At 41.0% G+C, this 19570-nt stretch overlaps 1 protein-coding gene across 3 annotated transcripts in view; it reads right to left on the bottom strand.

The window, feature by feature from the left end:
* The window catches only part of LOC134203376 (mucin-2-like), a 208486-nt gene that overhangs the window by 51901 nt on the left and 137015 nt on the right, over positions 1 to 19570 (bottom strand). For all 3 annotated transcript variants that reach the window (XM_062678246.1, XM_062678244.1, XM_062678245.1), the window contains exon 2: positions 53 to 1083. In XM_062678246.1, coding sequence (XP_062534230.1) covers positions 53 to 789 — 737 coding nt within the window. In that variant the 5' untranslated portion in view covers positions 790 to 1083. The remainder of the gene's footprint in view (positions 1 to 52; positions 1084 to 19570) is intronic.

Raw genomic sequence — 19570 nt, forward strand, 5'->3', positions numbered from 1 at the left:
ACGATAATAAAATAAAAATCGTCTGGTATGAAATTAGAAAAGATTAACTCACCTATCGAGTTCAAACCGTAGTTTACTGGTATCATCTTTCTGTTCCTCCACAACTGGTCGACTATCTAAAATTTCGAATTCTTCAGTTGCACTGGCGACGGTGGTGGTTTCACTGAGAGGCTCTTCTGTCGTTACCTCTCGAGAATCGTCCTTTTCAACTTCTTCTGCAGAGATTTCCGTTGCAGCCGCTTGCGCTACCCAACTGTGACGAGCGAGCGTCTGCCCAGCGGGTTCAGTGGAAGAAGGACTAGCACCTCTTGTAGGGGCTACGACGGTTGTTGGGGCATCCGGTCTGGTGGGAGGAGCCTTCGGGGCTGCAATCGATGGTGCAACAGTCATCGACGCCGGTGCAATCTCGGTTGGTTCCGTTGTTTCGACTGCTGCCTGATTCAGCTCGGCCACCGTGCCCAGTTCTGAAGATGCATTCTTTTCAATATCGTAACCGAACTCTATGGCATGAGGTGTTGACGCTTCATTGGATTCGAATTCCACCGATCGAGTGGTGGGATCCGGAGTGAATTGATCGGAATCGTCGATCGGATTTGAAGTGGTGGTAGGATCTTCGGCCTGTCGCTTAACAATGATGCCTCCCTGAACGGGATACGTGGTCACAAGGAGTAATCCAACCGTCAGAAGCCCAACAACCGTCGAAGCCAATGTTCTATTGGGTTTGCCGCGGTCACTTCGACAGGGTCTTAATCGAAAGGGGACCACCCCATTCTGCACATTTCTCCGCATGGTTAGATGTCTGGTCCCAGAAGGCGGGATGGTTTCGTAAGAAAAATAGGAAGTGTTTTGCTGAGTGAAAGAAAGAATGGACGCCGGTCTATTCGGAGCTATTTCAATGGAGGTGATCGGTAATGGCAGTCAATGCCTTTTTCGTTCATTTCTTCGGCGTTTGTGATGCTTTGTATCACATCTTCCGACGCGCATGGATCGATCGGTCAATCGTGGCTGATGTTGCTGTTGTTGCTTTTACTATCGTTTCCGATGGTAGTCATTACTCTCGTTTCGAGTCACGACCGGGGGTATCTGCAATGGAACAAAGTGGAGTTGGATAAATGAATGAGCGGGCATTGTTAATGAGTGAATGATGATTATATTAGAAAAAATAGATCAGACGATTCTCCCCACTGATAATGGAGGGATTCTGCATTTGACCTTAATGGTTTGGAGCCAACAACGGGTTTCGAAAATAAAAAACGTGTAGAATTATCTGCCCAATAAAGCAATCAAATTGGAAGAACTATTTTATTATTTGCCTTATCCTGTTTGTACAATTCTCAATGTATCTTTCATGAATTTTGAAATTAAACATTTTTTAAATTACACCTGACCAGAAATATTTAAACAAATAAGAATACCAGTTCTACAATATTTGTAGTAGAGCGTTAGAACAATTAGACAATTCATATAAATCCATACATCGAACTAATTCTTTAAATCAAATATAGATACAAAAGGGGTATTGGATTTAAGGAAATTCTCATGAACAGGTAATCAGCTCAAAATTGCAACGTCAGTAAGTACTCAATAAGTTAACTAACTCGATGAATCCAAACAATTTAAATACTGGAATGTGACTGATAAAATTAATCATTCTATAGTGTTCAACAAATCATAGATAATGAACTATTTTGAATAATGATTGCAGCAGTACTTGATTGTTCATACACTATATGAGTGCGCAGCCCAATCAATTGTACCCCGAGTTTTGGATGCTTGTAACCGTAATGGTAATTGGTAATCAATCAAACTTGTAACAAAATTTAAAGTCAAAATAGTTATGCATGAGCTTGATGCCGGATGTTCCGCAACCGTAAACCAGAGCCCATATTAGATTCAACGATGCGATTGCAAAACACTTCCACCTGGTCGCGTTAATGGTTTCTGTTTTCGTTCGACACGTTTTTCCATCCCGAGGCAGTACGTTACATTTTTTTGCATAATCACACCCGGTCCCATTATTGCCATTGATGGAAGGCGCTTTTACCAAGCATGAAAAGCTCAACGAACGGAAACCGGGTCCACGGTGTGGATACGAAAGGCAAACACCATCGGCGACAAGTCGTCTTCCACCTTCGAGTCATCGTAATTGGATAATGACATCTGCATCAGAAACACACTCAACATAACCTGGCGCAAATGGCACTTTCGAGCGCACCGGTAGGGAAGTTTGGCTCTGTCTTCCGCACCGGAGGTAAATGATCTTTTATCTGCGGTGGCAGCAAGATGATTACTGGCGGTTAACCATCACGAGACACAATGCACCCCCCGCAAAGACCACCACGACTTGACTACTGTTTGATCGGAACATATCAAACACACCACCAATCGATCCATTAATGGAACGAATGAAGGTGAAAGTCTTATCTTCCGTAATAAGCGCATGCGTTGAGCGCATACTTTGAGATCATAAAAGAGCAAATTGATTTCGTTCCATCATCATCATTGTCAGCTCTAATAACGATCATCATGAGGTTGGCCATCAGCCTCACCACTGTGACAGCTTGCTTGCGGTTCAACTCGATCGGAGGTTCGATGTACTTTGCGTCGACCACGACACGATGCCAACAACATGAGCGTGGATTATTGTAATGTTTCATCATCCGGATTCAGTTGGATGCGGCGTGGTGGATGCGAACAATATCATCAGCCTTCTGTACAAAGTGGCACTGATGTGGTTATGTAAGTGGGGTTGTTGTTCAACTCTAAAATTTAGCGCTGCGATATGGTTGTACTTTATGTCCAAATCATCATCCTATCAATGATTTAAAAAATATGGGAAAAAATAAACTTGTGTTAGACGTGCGGGAGATTTATCAAATAATTAATGTTTGAGGGAGTAGATAATCGAAAGATAATTGAAAATCAACAGATTGAAAGCTAGGGCGTGAATGAAGCGATAGAGTGAAAGGGAGCCATGGAGACCAGCAAAGGCCGATTTTCATACAAAATTGACAACATTGGCATGGTGTAGCTTTGTCCCTTGATTCCACAATTCATATTATTTACATAATCTACTAGGTATTCAGTATCACCTACAATCAAGTTAGTAGCTATTCATTCATTTGTTTTTCAGATTTATATAAAACAAACATTATTGTTTTGCTAAAGGCTATTAATACGAACACCAAGGTATTGAGCAGCACACAATCGAAGCGTGAATCTTCTTGCCTAAAGCCATTCACAACCAGGGCCCTGTAGCATAATCAGACTAATAATATTAGCTACAAGTTACAAGTTACAAGTTAACAAATTACAAGTACTTGTAATTTGCGTCGCATAATAATGTTTTACCAACTAATAATATTAGTACTTGTATTAGGTTCTGCAGCGTCTGTATCTAACCTCAAACTGATGACTGATTAGTAGTACTTCGCGTTGGACTCGGGGGCAGCCAACCAATCAGGAAGTCGTACCTTGTCGGAGTCCTCGTCGGAGTCAGTGGATAGTACTACTGAACTGTCAAAAAAGTTCATTTAACGAGGACCGAATTCATTCGTGACGTCATGCTGCAGAACCTAATTATTAGTAAAGTTGAAATTACAAGTCCTTCAGGTTCATTTACCTGTCAAAATTCATCCGACAGTTCACTGTCAATGCGGAGGTAAACGATTTGTTTACGTTTGTTTGCAAATTTGTGGATAGAATATATATTTTGACTGCGATAGGTATGCACGGAACACTCTCTGTAAATTTATTGATTCCGTGGTTTAAGCCGGCTTCGTGGTATTGGTATTTTTAACGAAGCCAATGTAATGCACACTGGAGTCGTTTTTACGTGGTCTTTGGGATTGACTTAAGTTTTAATTAAGGCGATTTGTAAGTTACGCGAACGTATGCTCCATGACAAATCGAATCCCGCTAGACTTGTTTGTTGTGGGTTTAATTTACGTGTATTGTGAGACTTATGTGGGTTTAGGTTTTGCTTCTAATTCGATTATGAAATTTGGACGATTTCTTTTTAATTCAAACTACTAACTGATCAAAATATCGTAATAAATTCTACTCAAAATTTAGGTAGTTTTTCCGTTTTTCTTTTGTTTCCCATGATTGTTGTTAAACATAAAGCAATATGCGTGGTCTTAAATGAGATTGTTTAGTATTATAATACAATAATACTACAATAAATCAATATTATAAATTTCAGTAAATTAATATATTCTCAATTTTGAGATGAATAAAGTCAACTTTGGGTAAACTAAACTCAGCTTTGGTTAATATGTTTTGAGTGGATTAAGTTAAACTAGTGTTAGGAAACTCATTTCACTCAAAATTGGTTCATTGGTCCAAAGTACGGATTTGAGCTAAAACAACCCACTTTTGAATAGTTTTGTTTCATAAATCTCAGTGTTATATAGGAACTTCCCGTAATGCTGGGTAGACACCTTTACGTGGTGTGTTACGGGGTAAGATCTACCACGGTCACATTGCCAGCTACAGGCAAATCCTGACCCAACGGAAACCTTCCCCAATTTCCAATTCCGTAATACTTATGAAATTGTCGGTAAGTCATTAAGTAAATACTAAACTAATCCTTCCTTCCAACTTCCTAGATGCTTCTCGACCGCAAATAGTAATACTCATGTCCTTGTAATGTTTTTCTTAGATTGGAATCAAGGATTAAACCCCCCTTGATTTCTGATAGCAGTCTGAAAAAGCATTTCAAAAATAACAGGAGTATCATTAAAGTGTCTGATCTTCTAATATTGTGCTAGTGCTTCTATTGTTTATTTTTTTATTCTGAACACGACGTGAACCATCACTTGCCGAATGGAGCCTTTCATAACTTTTAATAGCTTCGCTCCCAACGAAAAACTCAATTATATAATATTTGATTACTATTCATACTACTGGAAGCGTTTGGTACGGGAGGTCCACGCTTTCTTCATTTCCCCTCGATTTCATGGTATGGATCGACTTTAAGGGTTTAAAAATTCTGAAGTCGCTCAGTATCTAGAAATCATCTCTGCGGTACATACTGCGTAGTTGGCCTGGCCGTATGAAAAGAAAAATGACGGAATTTAGAAACCGTCATTTTCCAGGATGCTTTCAAGTATTGGCTGCGCAAGTATGAGATTAGATTAGATTAGATAATTCTCAGTGTTATATAGGAACGAAAAATTTATTCTTATTGCACAGTATTTCATTATGTTAATTTGAAGCAACTAGAATAATAGTTTCTTTCTCTGTTAAGTCGTTAAAAACAATAAAACGATGCATAATTACTTTGCACGGCTAAAATAATAAAATAAAAGCTACTTGTAAAATAAATTACAGCACCATTCATACTTGTAAAAGAAACTACAAGCCAACGCTAATAATTTGTACTTGTATTTTCTTTATGCAACAGTTACTTGTAAATTCCACTAATATTATTAGTGCGGTTTACTTGTAATATTAGTCTTGTAAATTCATACTTGTAGATTCATTATGCAACAGAAAAATACAAGTTACAAGCTACTCTACTAATATTATTAGTAAAATTTCGATTATACTACAGGCCCCAGGACGTCCCGAGAGTACGAGTTAAAATTCAAAGAAACAACCGCTCACTTTGAATTTCTTTTCAATTTCCAAGGGAAACTCCTCTGCATTGAGTCAATCGTGTTTCGTATTTATTTATTTATTTATTTTGCTTATTTCATCTGACTGTGTCGTCTACATGAAAACTTAAAACTAAAGTTCAGTTGATAAAATATCTGTTTAGCCGTTAACGAAACGCGGATGAACTGATTTTGAAGTCGAATTGGTTCGACACCTCTTTGAAATGGCGGATCATAGCGACAAAGCAGCTATTGGCAGTATAATTGGTGTTATGCCTTTCTTCGAAGAGCAAATCTCGAGCAAATCTCGTTTCTCCGCTTATCAAGAGTATCTAGCCCCAGCAGACTACAGCGATCAGCGTACTTGATGGGCTACAGCTCTTCGATGAACCTACGCCGAATTGAGTATCCTTCTCCACTGGACTCGATCCTGGGCCAATCGCTTCCAGTCGTCCTGAACATTGAGCGCCCTCAGGTCCTCTTCAACTGCAAAAAGCCATCGTGTACGCGGCCTTCCACGAAGCCTGCGGCCTCTTCCGGGTTCTTTACTAAATATTATCTTCGCTTGACGTTCTTCCGACATACGAACAACGTGATCAGCCTCCTTTAACGTCCATGTTTCATGGCCGTATAAAGCCACCGGAAGAATCAGAGTAGTATACAGCCCGAGTTTTGTTTTCGTTTGCAGACTACGGGACTTAAGCTGGTTACGAAGTCCGTAATAAGCCCTATTTGCAGCTGTAATACGTCTTTTCACCTCGCGGGTAACATCATTATCGCACGTCACTAATGTTCCAAGATACGCAAATTCTTCCACCACTTAAAATGTTTCACCATCCAGCACCATTTCATTACCACCACCACTAATGAACCCACGTTGATTGCCAGCGACCATGTACTTCGTTTTGCTGGTATTGATCGTGAGTCAAATCCTCGCTGTCTCCCTCTTAAAAGGCACAAAAGCCTCTTCCACGGCACGGCGATCAATCCCGATAATATCGATATCGTCCGCAAATCCCAGGAGCATATGCGATCTTGTGATAATGGTACCGCTTCTTTGCACACCAGCTCTTCTAACCGCTCCATCGAGCGCTATATTGAACAGTAGATTCGAGAGTGCATCACCCTGCTTCAACCCATCTAAAGTAACAAATGACGTCGATATTTCATCCGCAACCCTTACACTTGATTTCGATCCGTCCAACGTTATACGAATCAGCCGTATCAGTTCGCCGGAAAACCATGTTCAAGCATAATTTGCCATAATTCATTCCGTTTCACTGAATCGTACACCGCCTTGAAATCAATAAACAGATGATGTGTCTGCAAGTTGTACTCCTGGAATTTATCAAGGATTTGTCTCAGGGTGAACATTTGATCCGTCGTTGATCGACCCTCACGAAAACCTGCTTGATATTCGCCGACAAAGGACTCTTCAATCGGCCTCAATCTGTTGAACAGAATACGGGACATAATTTTGTACGCCGAATTGTCATGTTTGAAAAGTTCAGCCGGGAGCTGGTCCTTCCCTGCAGCCTTATTGTTTTTCAGCTCTTTAACAGCTTTTTAACCTCATCTAGTGTAGGTGACTTCACAGCTTGTCCATCGTCGCTAATATTTATTCTGTTCACCGATGCACCGTCATTTCCACTATTCAACAAAGTCTCGAAGTGTTGCTCCCACCTGGCAGCCACTTCGGTTTTGTCTGTCAGCAAATTCCCTTGTTTGTCGTTGCACATGACGGAAGATGGCGCTGTCTTTCTCCGCACGTCATTGACAGACTCATAAAACCTCCGCATATCGTTCTGCTCCATTTTTTCCTGCGCCTCACTAATAACTTGTTTTTCGTACTCTTTCTTCTCCCTGAGGTGGGTTCGTTTTTCGACTTTTCTTGCTTCCTTGTACCGATCTCTATTCCATCGGGTACCCGACATCAACATCCGGCTACTGGCAACGTTCTTCTCCACTGGCAACGTTCTGACACTCCACATCGAACCAACCCGCCCTGGGTCGCCTCTGTGCAGTGCCTACCACTTCTCGTGCTGTTGTGCTCACCGCTCCATGGATCTACTCCCATAGATCGTTGATGTTGTCGCTATCGGTGATTGCACTTATCCGTTCGTCGAGCTTCTTGCGGTACTCAGCCGATACTCCTTCCGCCGACAATCGCTGGATATTGTAACGCATCGTTCGCTGTGATCTTTCGTTCGATACAGTTGACAACCGTGATCGAATTTTACTGTCAACGAGGTAGTGATCAGAATCAATGTTCGGTCCTCTGAATCTCGGCGCCCATCCACCAGAACATGGTCTATCTGGTTGCAAGTTTCACCGTTTGAGTGTCTCCGTCTCCAGGTGTGCTTTCGGATATTCTTTCGTGCAAAGTAGGTGCTACTGATGGCCATCCCTCTGGCAGCAGCGAAGTTTACTAGCCGTTGGCCGTTGTTATTGGTAGCGGAGTGAAGGCTCTCTCTACCGATTATGGGACGGGGAAAGTCCTCTCTACCGACCGACAGCGATCAGCATACGGTGGTAAATTCAGCGGGTCCGTCCATGAGAGATGGCGCAGGGCATATCGTACGAATTTGCGTTGCACAGCTTCAAATCGAACAGTCCAAACAGCTTGATATGGATTCCAGACAGCAGAAGCAAATTCGAGTTGAGAGTATACCAATGAGCAGTATAAGGCTTTGTTGCATAAAGGATCGCGGAAATCATTTGAGATTTTAAAAATAAAACCAAGTTGGCGATTCGCTTTGTCGATCGTAGTTGGAAAATGACGACTGAAAGTTAGCCTATCATACAACACGCCTAGATGTTTAACATGATCCACACGTTGTAAAGTTGTACCTGCGATACTATAATCGGAAACCACGGTTTCGGCAGTGCGATGAAAGCTTACTGCGTAGCACTTTGAAACAGCCAGGACCATCATATTACGATCACATCAAGATTTGAATAAATCCAAGAGCTTCTGCAATTCTTGGCAGTCCGCCAAATTTCGAATAACGAGGTATAATTTGAGATCGTCTGCAAACATCAACAGCAGGCCTGCACGCTGCAGGATAAAAGTTACGTCAATCACGAAGAGCGAAAAAAAACAATAGACAGACTTCCTTGGGGGACTCCGTACTCGTTCGAAAAACAGTGGGATGAGTGATCTCCAATGATGACGGTCACTTGACGTTGCACTAGATATGATCGAAGCCAGTTGCAGAATGTTGTAGAGCATCCCATTTTTTCAAGTTTTGCAAGCAGTATGTCGTGATTCACTTTATCGAATGCTGCTTGTAGATCAGTATACACGGCATCGACTTGGAGCTTTTTGCGCATATTATCCATACAATATGATGTAAAACTGACTAGATTCGTTTCTACGGATCGACCCAGAAAGAAGCCATGTTGCCTATCCTATCTATCGCCGAGACAACCATATCAGTTTCAACGGTGAAAACATCCATGCTAATGACATTGCTAGGTACATCTCTCGCTGCTCTTGCAATGTCAGCTTGAGATATTGGACTCAGACGCAGAAATTCCGCGAGATCCGATAGTTTAATTCTGTTTTGTGCGGTCCTAAAACTGTCAATCAAACACATAACTTTCGCTAGATCCGGGTGATTAATTCTGTTTTATGCAGTAAATCAATCAGTGCGCGATCAATCGTGTTTCGTATTGGCCGCAGAATTTTGGCGAAACTTTAGTGTTTTGTTCTGTTTTCTGCGGTCGTGAAGTTTTTTTTTTATCGAACACAGAACTTTCGCGAGATTCGGATATTTAGTTCTATTTTGTACAGTCGGAAAGTAAATCAATCAGTGCCAGATTAATCGTGTTTCACAAGCCCCATTTGTGTGGTTTTCTATTCAATCATTGGGAAAATTTGTAATGTTAAAAATCATTAATGTATAAAATATTAATGTGAAAATTATCTAAACAAAGTTATGGGCAAGAAGGATTGAATGGGTAATGCTGATCTACTGTGACCAAGGAATGTAATTGTCGTTGAAAAATGCGAAAAACAAGCGACAAAAGAAAATAGCGATAACTCTTTGTCCTCATCTGCAGAGGATAAAGACATTGTTGCGTTCCATTTTATTTGCAACAAACATGGAAAGGTAATTGTGTGAACTTTTCAAACTGCGATAACTTGTATATTTCAGAAGTCAAACACAAATCATGTGTACTGATGGTTAAGTTTATGTCTAAGCTATGATAACTGATATTTAACCAAAAACATCATCGGAAACCGACTACTTCTCAAAATGAGCGGCAGGCGATCATTGTCCTATTCTGTTGCAGTTTGGGACAAACGCTTATTGCGAGTTGAGTTTGTCCCAACATTTACAAGAGAGGACAATTTTGTTGTCATTGGCAATGTTGTTATTTTACATTTCTTGACTGTGATACAATTTCACATATTTTTATTTCATGACCGGGCATAAAAGTGTGCTATATCTGTGCTATAAATTCCTTTCAAGAGTGCTTTTAATACATGCTTAAAAAACCCACGATATTTTTATTTCTTTGCCGGAGACAGAAAAGAACGCTTTTCTTATTAGCATATTGGCGCCCGTGAAGGTACCTAAGCAGTGAGTAAGAGTGTCTCTAATAGTGTCTCAGTAATATATGTAAATAAAAATGCTTTGAAGGAGTTTAAAACGATTCCGGACCATAGGATCCTTTTTACCCTTCTTACATTCTAAGAAGGGTATAAAGATCGCTTGAAAACCCGACTTTTTATCCGAGGCTCGGAGACCCAAGTCGTATATACCAATCATCTCAGCTCGACGAACTGAGCACATGTATGTATGTGTGTGTGTGCGTGTGTGCGTATGTGTGTACGTTACAAAAATGTCACATCAAGATCTCAGCCGTCCGTGAACCGATTTGCACGATTCTAACACTAAACGAAAGCTATGACTTTGTCATTGTACAAGTTAATTTTTTTTTGCAATCGGCATTTGGTTCCAGAGATATGTGAGAAATACGAACATGAAGTGTATTTTCAGAAAACTAACAAAATAATGTCACATGAATATCTCAGCCGTCTGTAAACCAATTTGCATGATTTTATCTTTAAACGAAAACTATGACTATGCCATTGAACCCATTGTATTTTGTTTTTGCAATTAGGCATTGGGTTCCGGAGATATTTCTGAAATACGAACATAAAGCATTAAACGTATCAACTTCACACATTGGTAAAATATGTCCCATCAAGATCTCAGTCGTCCTTGGGCCGATTTGTGCGATTTTATCTTTAAACGAAAGCTATGTTTTTGTCATTGGACCCATTAATTTTTTTCTGCAATCGGAAATTCGGTTTCAGAGATATCTGTGAAATACGAATATGAGACATATTTTCAAACTACTAATGAAGAATTGTCACACCAATATCTCAGCCGTCTATGACCCGATTTGAACTCTTTTGGGCTTAAACAGAGGCTGTAATATTGCCATTAAGGGGGCAAATCAAATCTGCAGTCTTTTTGTATTTTTTAAAAATTGTTAAATTTCCAGAAATATCCCTTTTTTATTTTGAAATCGATAAAAGCATGATTTATTTTATATTCAATTGAAGGTCATATGCATAGAAATTGTAATATGCACTGGACACACACAACCATTCAAAAGTGTAAGAAGGGTTGCGTTCACTGTAGGTGGATTAAGTCGGGTTTTGTTTGTTTAATTCGCTGTAGAAGAGACCTCATGCAGCCCAATTGACGGATTCAACGTTTGTGTTGGGTCTTGGTATAATCATCAAAAATTTCCGGTACCGTGCCACCGGAAAGAACCCTTCCGAACGTATTCAATACGGTATCATCCGTGATCCGTCAATTGCGTCAAAAAAGGGCACGCTGAAGCTGCATCGATAGTATCCCAGAGAGTGTCTAGCCGCCAACTCGACCGTTCAAGGTAACCCACGGCCTCACCATTGCCCTGAGCAGTACCGAACAACGGGAAAACAAGAAAACCACCCCGAAAAAAATCCAAGCTACGATAGCCAAATAAAATAAATTCATATTAACTTGAAATAAACTGCGATCCATTACACAAAAATATTAGTAATATAATCCCACAGTTTCTACATTCGTTGTTCCGTGTAGCCCCTCCAAATTACTCAGTAAGCAAGCCAGCCGCCCTGCGAAACAGTTCAGTGGTTTGATGTTGGCTTCAGAGCAAGCCCGTAAGTCTAGGGAATAATTTGAAAACTGAGCAAGGGTCATATAATTCAGAGACAAATCAATCTAACTTGTCCAGGAACCAAAGAAATTCCTCAATCAATTTCCGAAGAAACTCCTAAAGGAGTTTCCAAAGGCATTCCTTTAAAAAAATATGAGAAGGACTGAAGTAATTTCCAAAAATATCCCTAAAACAATTTCCGTAGGTGTTCCTGAAGGAACCTCAGAAGGATGTTCCAAAAGAATTTCTAAAGAAAAAACTTAAAAGAGTTCGTAAAGGAATCTCCGAATGACTGACTTGATAATTATTATAATTCCTTCTTTGAATTTTCGAGGATTTTTTTTGAAGGAATCTTCCAATTTTTTGCCTGTCTCGTATACTAAGTATACGTAAAGGCCATATGATCGCTCCAAAAATAAACTTTTTATAGAAGGCCCGGAGGCCCATAGTGTTATTGAGGTGATGTCTGTGTGTATGTGTTTTTTTTTTTCCTAAGCAATGGAGGGGGAATCTGCTCAACAGACATCCTGGGTTGTCCAGGAAGTGCGAGGTTAGGGGCCACCTCCAACAGCAAACGAGGGAGGCAGGACTGCTTCCCTGACCCGCTAAACCGTTTCCATTGCCGCTAAGCCCATCGTCCCTTCGGTACAACCGGAAAGTAATGCTTCAAAGGGGGGCACAACGCACCCTCGAGGTTAACTGCGTGTCCTTGCAGCATCGAACATCGTGATTCGCTTTTTTAGAAGAACATCATGGTATCGTGCCTGCACATTGCCGGCTTTCCAGGTGGCCTTACCACGCCCTATGTCCTCGGAAGGTGGGAAGGGTCGACTTCACGCCTGCTTCCCTCTGCACGACTGGTACAGCATACGCCTGTCCCAGTCTTGACGAGGACCCCTTTCCGTCCTCGGGCTCGGAATCCGCTCGGTTGACCGACGCCGCAAAAGCGACGATACCACGTTGTTTTTCGCGCGGCCACTTGTTCGATAAGAGGATCGAGTTCGACCACAGGGCATGACCACCGGTATGACCCATGAAGCCGACTCCGAACCTTTGGACCACCTCTTGTGTGCGCCTGAACTACCTTCTGTGTAGCTTCGAGACAATTTGGACGATAGCCGTAGTGTCCAGACCACATGTGGCAAGCATGTGGTCACGCATTCCGCGAATACGTAGGCACACGAACAACACGTGTTTCGCCGTTTCCTTTAAACCTGCGTACACCAAACACTCGGGCGAGGCCGAGCAAGCCAGCTGCGTTACCTGCCGTTTGCGGCACGCTTAAACGCCGGGCACTTCGAACCCCCCATGGGGTGCTTGCTGTTCACAGCTTTGCTGGAACAAATCAAACAATTTAGAAGGTTCGTGCAGCATTGTGCCTTATGTCCCTCCAATCTGCAGCGTCGACAGAGATTGCTTCTGTCAGGGCCTTTGCAGTCCCATTGCTTGTGCCCCGGTTCCAAGCACTTGAAGCAAACTTCGTGTTGCTCGTATATGCCCACAGGGCACACCGACCATCCCACTTTGACGCTCCCTAACTTGACTACCTTGGAGGCATCCGCTGCAGATAGCCGAACCAATGCTACCTTGTCCCTTCTGGACCTTTCCGTAGCCGAACGGCTTCGGTGGGCGTCTCCACACTGTCGCCTTAGATTCACCTCCGTCGTGAGTGCCCTCACCTTGACCATCTGGCCTAGGGCTTCCTCCGCCAACTTCTTGTAGGCGGCGAGACGCCCCGCTTCAGCTGGAGGATCATTTCGCCCGTCCGGGTACGTCTTATTCGACGAACGTCGACGCCGAGTTCACCGAGCTTAACGTCACTCCTCATCGCCTTCAAGACGTCCGAGTACTTAGCCTCGTCCGTCTTGATGACTAGGGCTTCGCTCCTGGAGCGATTGGCGCCTACCCTAGACTTCTTGCTACCCTCATTCGCCTGGGCCTTCTTTTCGGCCCTTGACGTCTTCGGTTTCCTCTTGTTCTTGACCAGGGTCCAGGTCCCGTTTTAGTGTCTGCTCCGTTGGAGCAGTCACCCCCGACGTGCCCGCGAATCCTTGGGCCTCAGTCTGGGTAGACCTCGACTCCACGGATTTCATGGGTTTACACTTGGCCGTCCCGACCGTCCTCTCCAGCTTGGCGTCCAACATCGACTTTCGAAGTTTCAGCAAGCTCCTCTTGAGGTTTTTACTGATATTATGCTTCGATGACGCAAAGTCGATGATGGCGTCCAGCTGTTCCGTCGCCTCCTCGAAGGCCGAAAGCCCATCGCGTCTGCGGTTCATCGCCTTCACAAGCCATGGGCTGTCCATAACCTCTACCGGCGTAGCATGGGAGATGGTTAAGTGACCCACGCTGGCGCTGCGCACCGAGCTGCCGACTATTGCCTCTGGCCTCTTAGGCGGAGACCTGAACAACCCACCTCTTGCGAAGGGCTTGTCGCTTACACTACTACCACTAATTGAAGAATTGACTTGGTTTTCCATTTTGGTCCCACGAGTTGCTCGGGAAAAGAGGTCCACCACGGCAGAGCCCAGCATGACGCGATAAGAGACAATTACTGTGGAGGGTGCCCAGGTATCCCACAGGCTCCGTTAAAGGCCTAGCTCATTATTTCACCCCTCTGGCCATGCATCCCCTCGACACGGGTCGCTTAACGCCTTGGGATTAGGCGTTAGGGATGATCCCTTTGGTCGCACCCCCTCACTCTAGCTGATGTCAGAAGGTCAACAGTGCCCAGGCTGCACTACCAGCTAAGTACAAAACCCTTAGCTGTCATCGGAAGACCCGTGGAAGCGTGAGATTGGAACTTATGAGGACCAGAGCTGTGTAGGTCGCTCTTTCCCAGATGTCAACTCATCATTTCGCAGCCCGTGTGTGTTTGTGTGTGTGCGTGTATGAGTGTGTGTCTGTGCGCACCCACGTATTAAAATGTAGCAAAAGTGTCACTCATTTGTCGGGCCCTTATCCTCAACCGATTTGCTTGCATAAAATTGCATACATTTAGGGCGAAATTGATGGAAAAGATTCATTTATGCTCAAAACAGTGTAATTTTCCGCGTCTATATTTTTAAGCGCTGATTAGTTTTCACTATTTTTTTCTGTGAGGATTTTTTCCGAAAAATTATTAAGCAATAAAATAGGAAATCCTAATGCAGTTTTCTTAGGAGTTTCTCACGGAAATTCAAAAGGATTCTCGAAGAAATTTCCAAATGAAATTTCTAAATATCCCTAAAAGAATTTCTGAAGGATTTTCCGAACTTCCCGAAAGAATGCTAAAGGGAAATTCCGAAGGAATTCCAAAACGAATCTCCGAAGATTTAAAGGAATTTCTAGAAGATTTGCCAAAATAAATTGGAGGAATGAACGAAGGAATTGCGGGGAAATTGCGAAGGTATTCCAAGAATTTCTTCCTAGAGTTTCCGAAGGGATTTTCTGGAGAAGGTACTAGCAGATTTCCGAAAATATATTCTAAAGAAATTTCCGAAGGTATTCCTGAAGAAACCTGAGAAGGATTTTTCAAAGGAATTTCTGAAAAAATTCCTAAAAGAATCCCCTCATCCCTCGTTTCTCTAGAGCGAACCTAGAAGATAAGCAAAAATCGTGCCTATTTGATGAATTACTTTTTTCGTTTCATCACCTTTCGCGAAAATTTTCGGTAAGTAATTACAAAAATGTTATGACCGTAACGGGATTCGAACCTAGAACATCAACAAAAATAGGATAGGGCGATAGGATATAGTCACTATAGCCATAGTACCACCATATCAACTGCATATAGGGATTAGGTTGTTTGTCCCACTCTTTGGTGATGGTACGACTCTTTTTGCAATTGGTGATGGTACGAAAAGGAAGAAAGGAGTGAGAAAACGAGAAAATCAACTTTTCGTGGCACTGGTAGTGAAGGAGAAATGGTTACCTCTCATCAGACCGTTTTTCTTTTCCCGCAAACCGATTTTTCGGCGAAATCAGCGAGCATTATCTGCTAGTGAGAATTATTGAGAATTACGATCCCTGCTTATAATTCTTTTTTTGAATTTTTCAGGAATTTCCAAAGGAATCTTCCAATTTATTTTCGGTATAACAATTTATTTTTAAATTTTTTTTTCGGAAAAACCTTTCTAAATTTCCTTCAGAAAATGTTTCGGAATTTTTATGGGAATTCCTTCAAGATTTTCATCTAGGATTTTTTTCGGAAAATCATTTAGAAATTCCTTCGGAAAGTTCTTCAGGAATAATTCTAATAAAAGTTTTGGAATTTCTACGGAAAACCCTTCAGAAATGTGTTTAAGAATATCTACGGAAATTGCTTCAGGAAAACCCTCCGAAATTCTTTAAGGAGAATTCTTTTAATGAGTTTCTTTATGAATTCCTTTGTAAACTGCCTTAGGATTTCCTGCAGAAAATGAATTAGGAACTCCTTCAATTTTTGCCTTTCGTAAAGTATACGTAAAGGCTATATGTTCTTTCTTAAAGGAATTGCATCAGTAATTAATTAAGGATATTTTCAAATTAGTAGTTTCTAAAAAAAATCCTCCCGAACCTCTAAAAAGAAATTCTTGGAATTCATTCAAAGAAACATAGGAATTTCTTCAACTTTCACTTAAGAATTTCTTCAGAAACACATTAAGAAATTCTTTTAGGAATCCTTCGAAAATTACTTCACTTACGTTAGACATCTATCACAAAAATTACTTTAGGATTTCCAATATCGTTCTTTAAAAAATTTCCGAAAAAAAAATCTTCCAACAAAATATCCGGAATAATTCCAGCAGGAATTTCATATGGTTTTACTTAAAGGAAAAGGAAACTATTTTGGTCCCCCATCCTACTTTTTGCATGGGAGGTTTATTTCCTTTTGTATAGACCCCTTCCCTCCCCCAACAGCGTTAGGTAGTTTATGAAAGGCCCCCGGCCAAGACTAGCAGGAGTCAATTTTAACAACCATATTGTTGTCCCGTCGTATTCAGAAAGCCACCATTATAGGTCTTATTAAAATATTCATTAAATATTATCTTGCCGCATAGATGTTTCTTTGATCCATGTCTGAAAAGAATCGCCTGTTTGGAGAAAATTAACCGCAAGCTATTTCCTGCATGATAGTATAGTTCCCCATCTTTCTACTGTTGCTACGAACCAGGTTAATTTGGTACCTTTTTATTCCGAGCACTTAATTTCTGACTATCAGTTTGTAACCCAGATTTTAGCATATTATTTCCATGAATCCTTCTTTCATTCGAATCACATCCTCAAGCTATCTACTTTGGTAGACCATGACCTAGACGGTTTCTATGTAAATATAGCTTTACCACAAATGGAACCAAAATGGATATCCGCGCAGTGACGCAGTTGAAGGTCAACAATTATGGATTGTGACTTTAACCTGCTGTCCTTTTTTCATATCTCCATGATAACTCTGTAGCTGTCATATAGCACACAACCAACAACCGAAGAATATCGATCAAACTAACCGCCAGCTGGCCGTGATACTTCTTCCTACAATGTGGCAATGAACACAAACAAAAACAATTTGTCATATGCGGGGAAGAAGGGCGGCGAAATTCTTCAATGGAACTAATGGAACAGAGAAGACGAAGCATGCATGAAGCTTATCCATCAACATTTGCTTCGTCAATGATGGTTATTTTCTATTGCTTAAACGTGAGTACTAAGTATACAGATGGAACTTTGAAAAAATGACACATGTCGATGCATCCACTATTCAACATAGTATTTCTCATAGGCACGTGTCAATATTGCTATCATCATTGGCGTAAATAAAAGCGGCGACGAGCCCATTTGTCCGGTATTTGTTGGTTTACTTTGAAAAAAAGCATTAATTATAACCAATATGAACCTATTTTCTAAAATTCTAAACCAGATGGTTGTGCATCAAGAGTATACATGTTTAGTGACGATAGATATCTCCAAACTAAATCACATAAATAATATGTACATTCTTCTGCTTTATTTCGACCAAACGCCATACACTTAACGATTCTCTCATTTCATTTATTTAGATTTCATCCAATACCGAGCACTACTCAAAACGACACTTGCAGAGGTCCTTGAATCAAGTGAAAAAAGCTTTTTGAAAGTTCTTTACCAGCATGGAACATCAAGTTTTCATGTTTTAAACTTTGTTCAAAATTTGAGATTGAAAAAAGCACCTCGTCACTTAATAGGCTCTCGACTGTTTCAATCTCACAAATAAATTTTCAGCTTTCAGTCTTTACTGGCAATGTCAAAACATGTTTTTCTACGCCCTAAGTTCGTTTTGATTGTCTAGGACTCGATTCGAGTCAGCCATTTATTTCAATATCTGTTATGGCTACTGAACTCATTTTGGTTGAAAGTTAATTACTAAAGACTATCATTAAAATAATTTTGGAAGCAAAACGACCAACTCAATTATATTATTAATACTAGAAGCGACTAAACCATGCAAAATTGGACACTATAATTAGCATGGCGCACGTGTAATTCGGTGTCGCTTGGAATTACGCTCAAGGTGCCAGTAAACTGTTTACTCACTCACTAGTTGATGCGCGCGGTACCTCAAAGACAGTCAAGATGCATCAACTATTGCACTCATCAAGTACACTGACTGTATATAGTTGTATGTCAGCTACCGGTGAATACGCACGGCTATCGGACAGCCTCAAAGTGCATGGTTCCATTCAAAGCCATAGGGTAATAGAAGTTATGTTTTCCTTGCAAACCCTTGCACAGCGAAAAATGAGGATTAAACCTTATGTAAGTATTCGCTCATGAAAGCTGCAACGATAATCCTATACTATTTTGTTCGAAAGATACTGATTTGTGTTATACTTCATGTAACGATACTCAATGATGTGATATTTCATGAATTATCACTTATACCTACTTACATCATGTGTCATGCTCATGTACATTCAATTTCATGCTCCAAATAAGTACACGATTTGTAAAAAAAAATTACAAATTACAATCGATCACGAAATATCATGAAACTGGACAGCAATGTTGTTCTTTATATTAGCTTTGTGCTGTGAAAAACTGATCTGAAAATCAGTGAAAAGATCTTTAAAGAGGTCAAAACTGATAATCTCAATACGGTTTTCAACCTAAAACATTGGTTTTTCATCTAAAGGTTCCATTTTAGTGATATACAAGAACAAAACTTTTCCCGGGCAGAAGGCATGAACAGAATAACAAAACATGATATGGACTTGATTGATATAAGAGATAAAAGAACAGCCAACAATATCAAAAATTTGCACCGAAATATCATTTCAATATCGAAATATGTTTTGGATAAGAACAAGCCAATAGCACATGATATTGATTACTTCTTACAAATAGCATAAGTTGATCTCCTCATGATGTTTTAGGGCAAAATTTAGATATTTTCGTCTGTCCATATCTCATTTTGCTATCTTATCAAGATTTGATATTATTGAGCTATTTTCGTCTACTCGGGTTTTGGATCGCGGTATAACAAGAAGGACAAGTTTCCCAAAGGTTCAAGTTTCCAATATTTATTTTATAGTTTAACAGATATGCATATTTTGACCTCAACTGTAACTTACAGCCTGTAAGGTCGTCCTCAGTGTCGAACTAAGTTTCGTGAATCGTCAACAATGGATACTTTTACCCTTAGTCCAATCAGCTGATCATAGTTGCGTTCAGACCTTCCATGCTCTCGGCGCACTATCCACGCACCGTGCAATATGCCCGCTGTGGTGAACGCTAGCGAGAGCATTAGGTGATGGCCCTGATAGTTGCAAAAAAACTCGTTGTAAACAAGCAAT

This window comes from Armigeres subalbatus, unplaced genomic scaffold (assembly GCF_024139115.2).
Source record: "Armigeres subalbatus isolate Guangzhou_Male unplaced genomic scaffold, GZ_Asu_2 Contig1826, whole genome shotgun sequence".
Taxonomy (NCBI): domain Eukaryota; kingdom Metazoa; phylum Arthropoda; class Insecta; order Diptera; family Culicidae; genus Armigeres; species Armigeres subalbatus.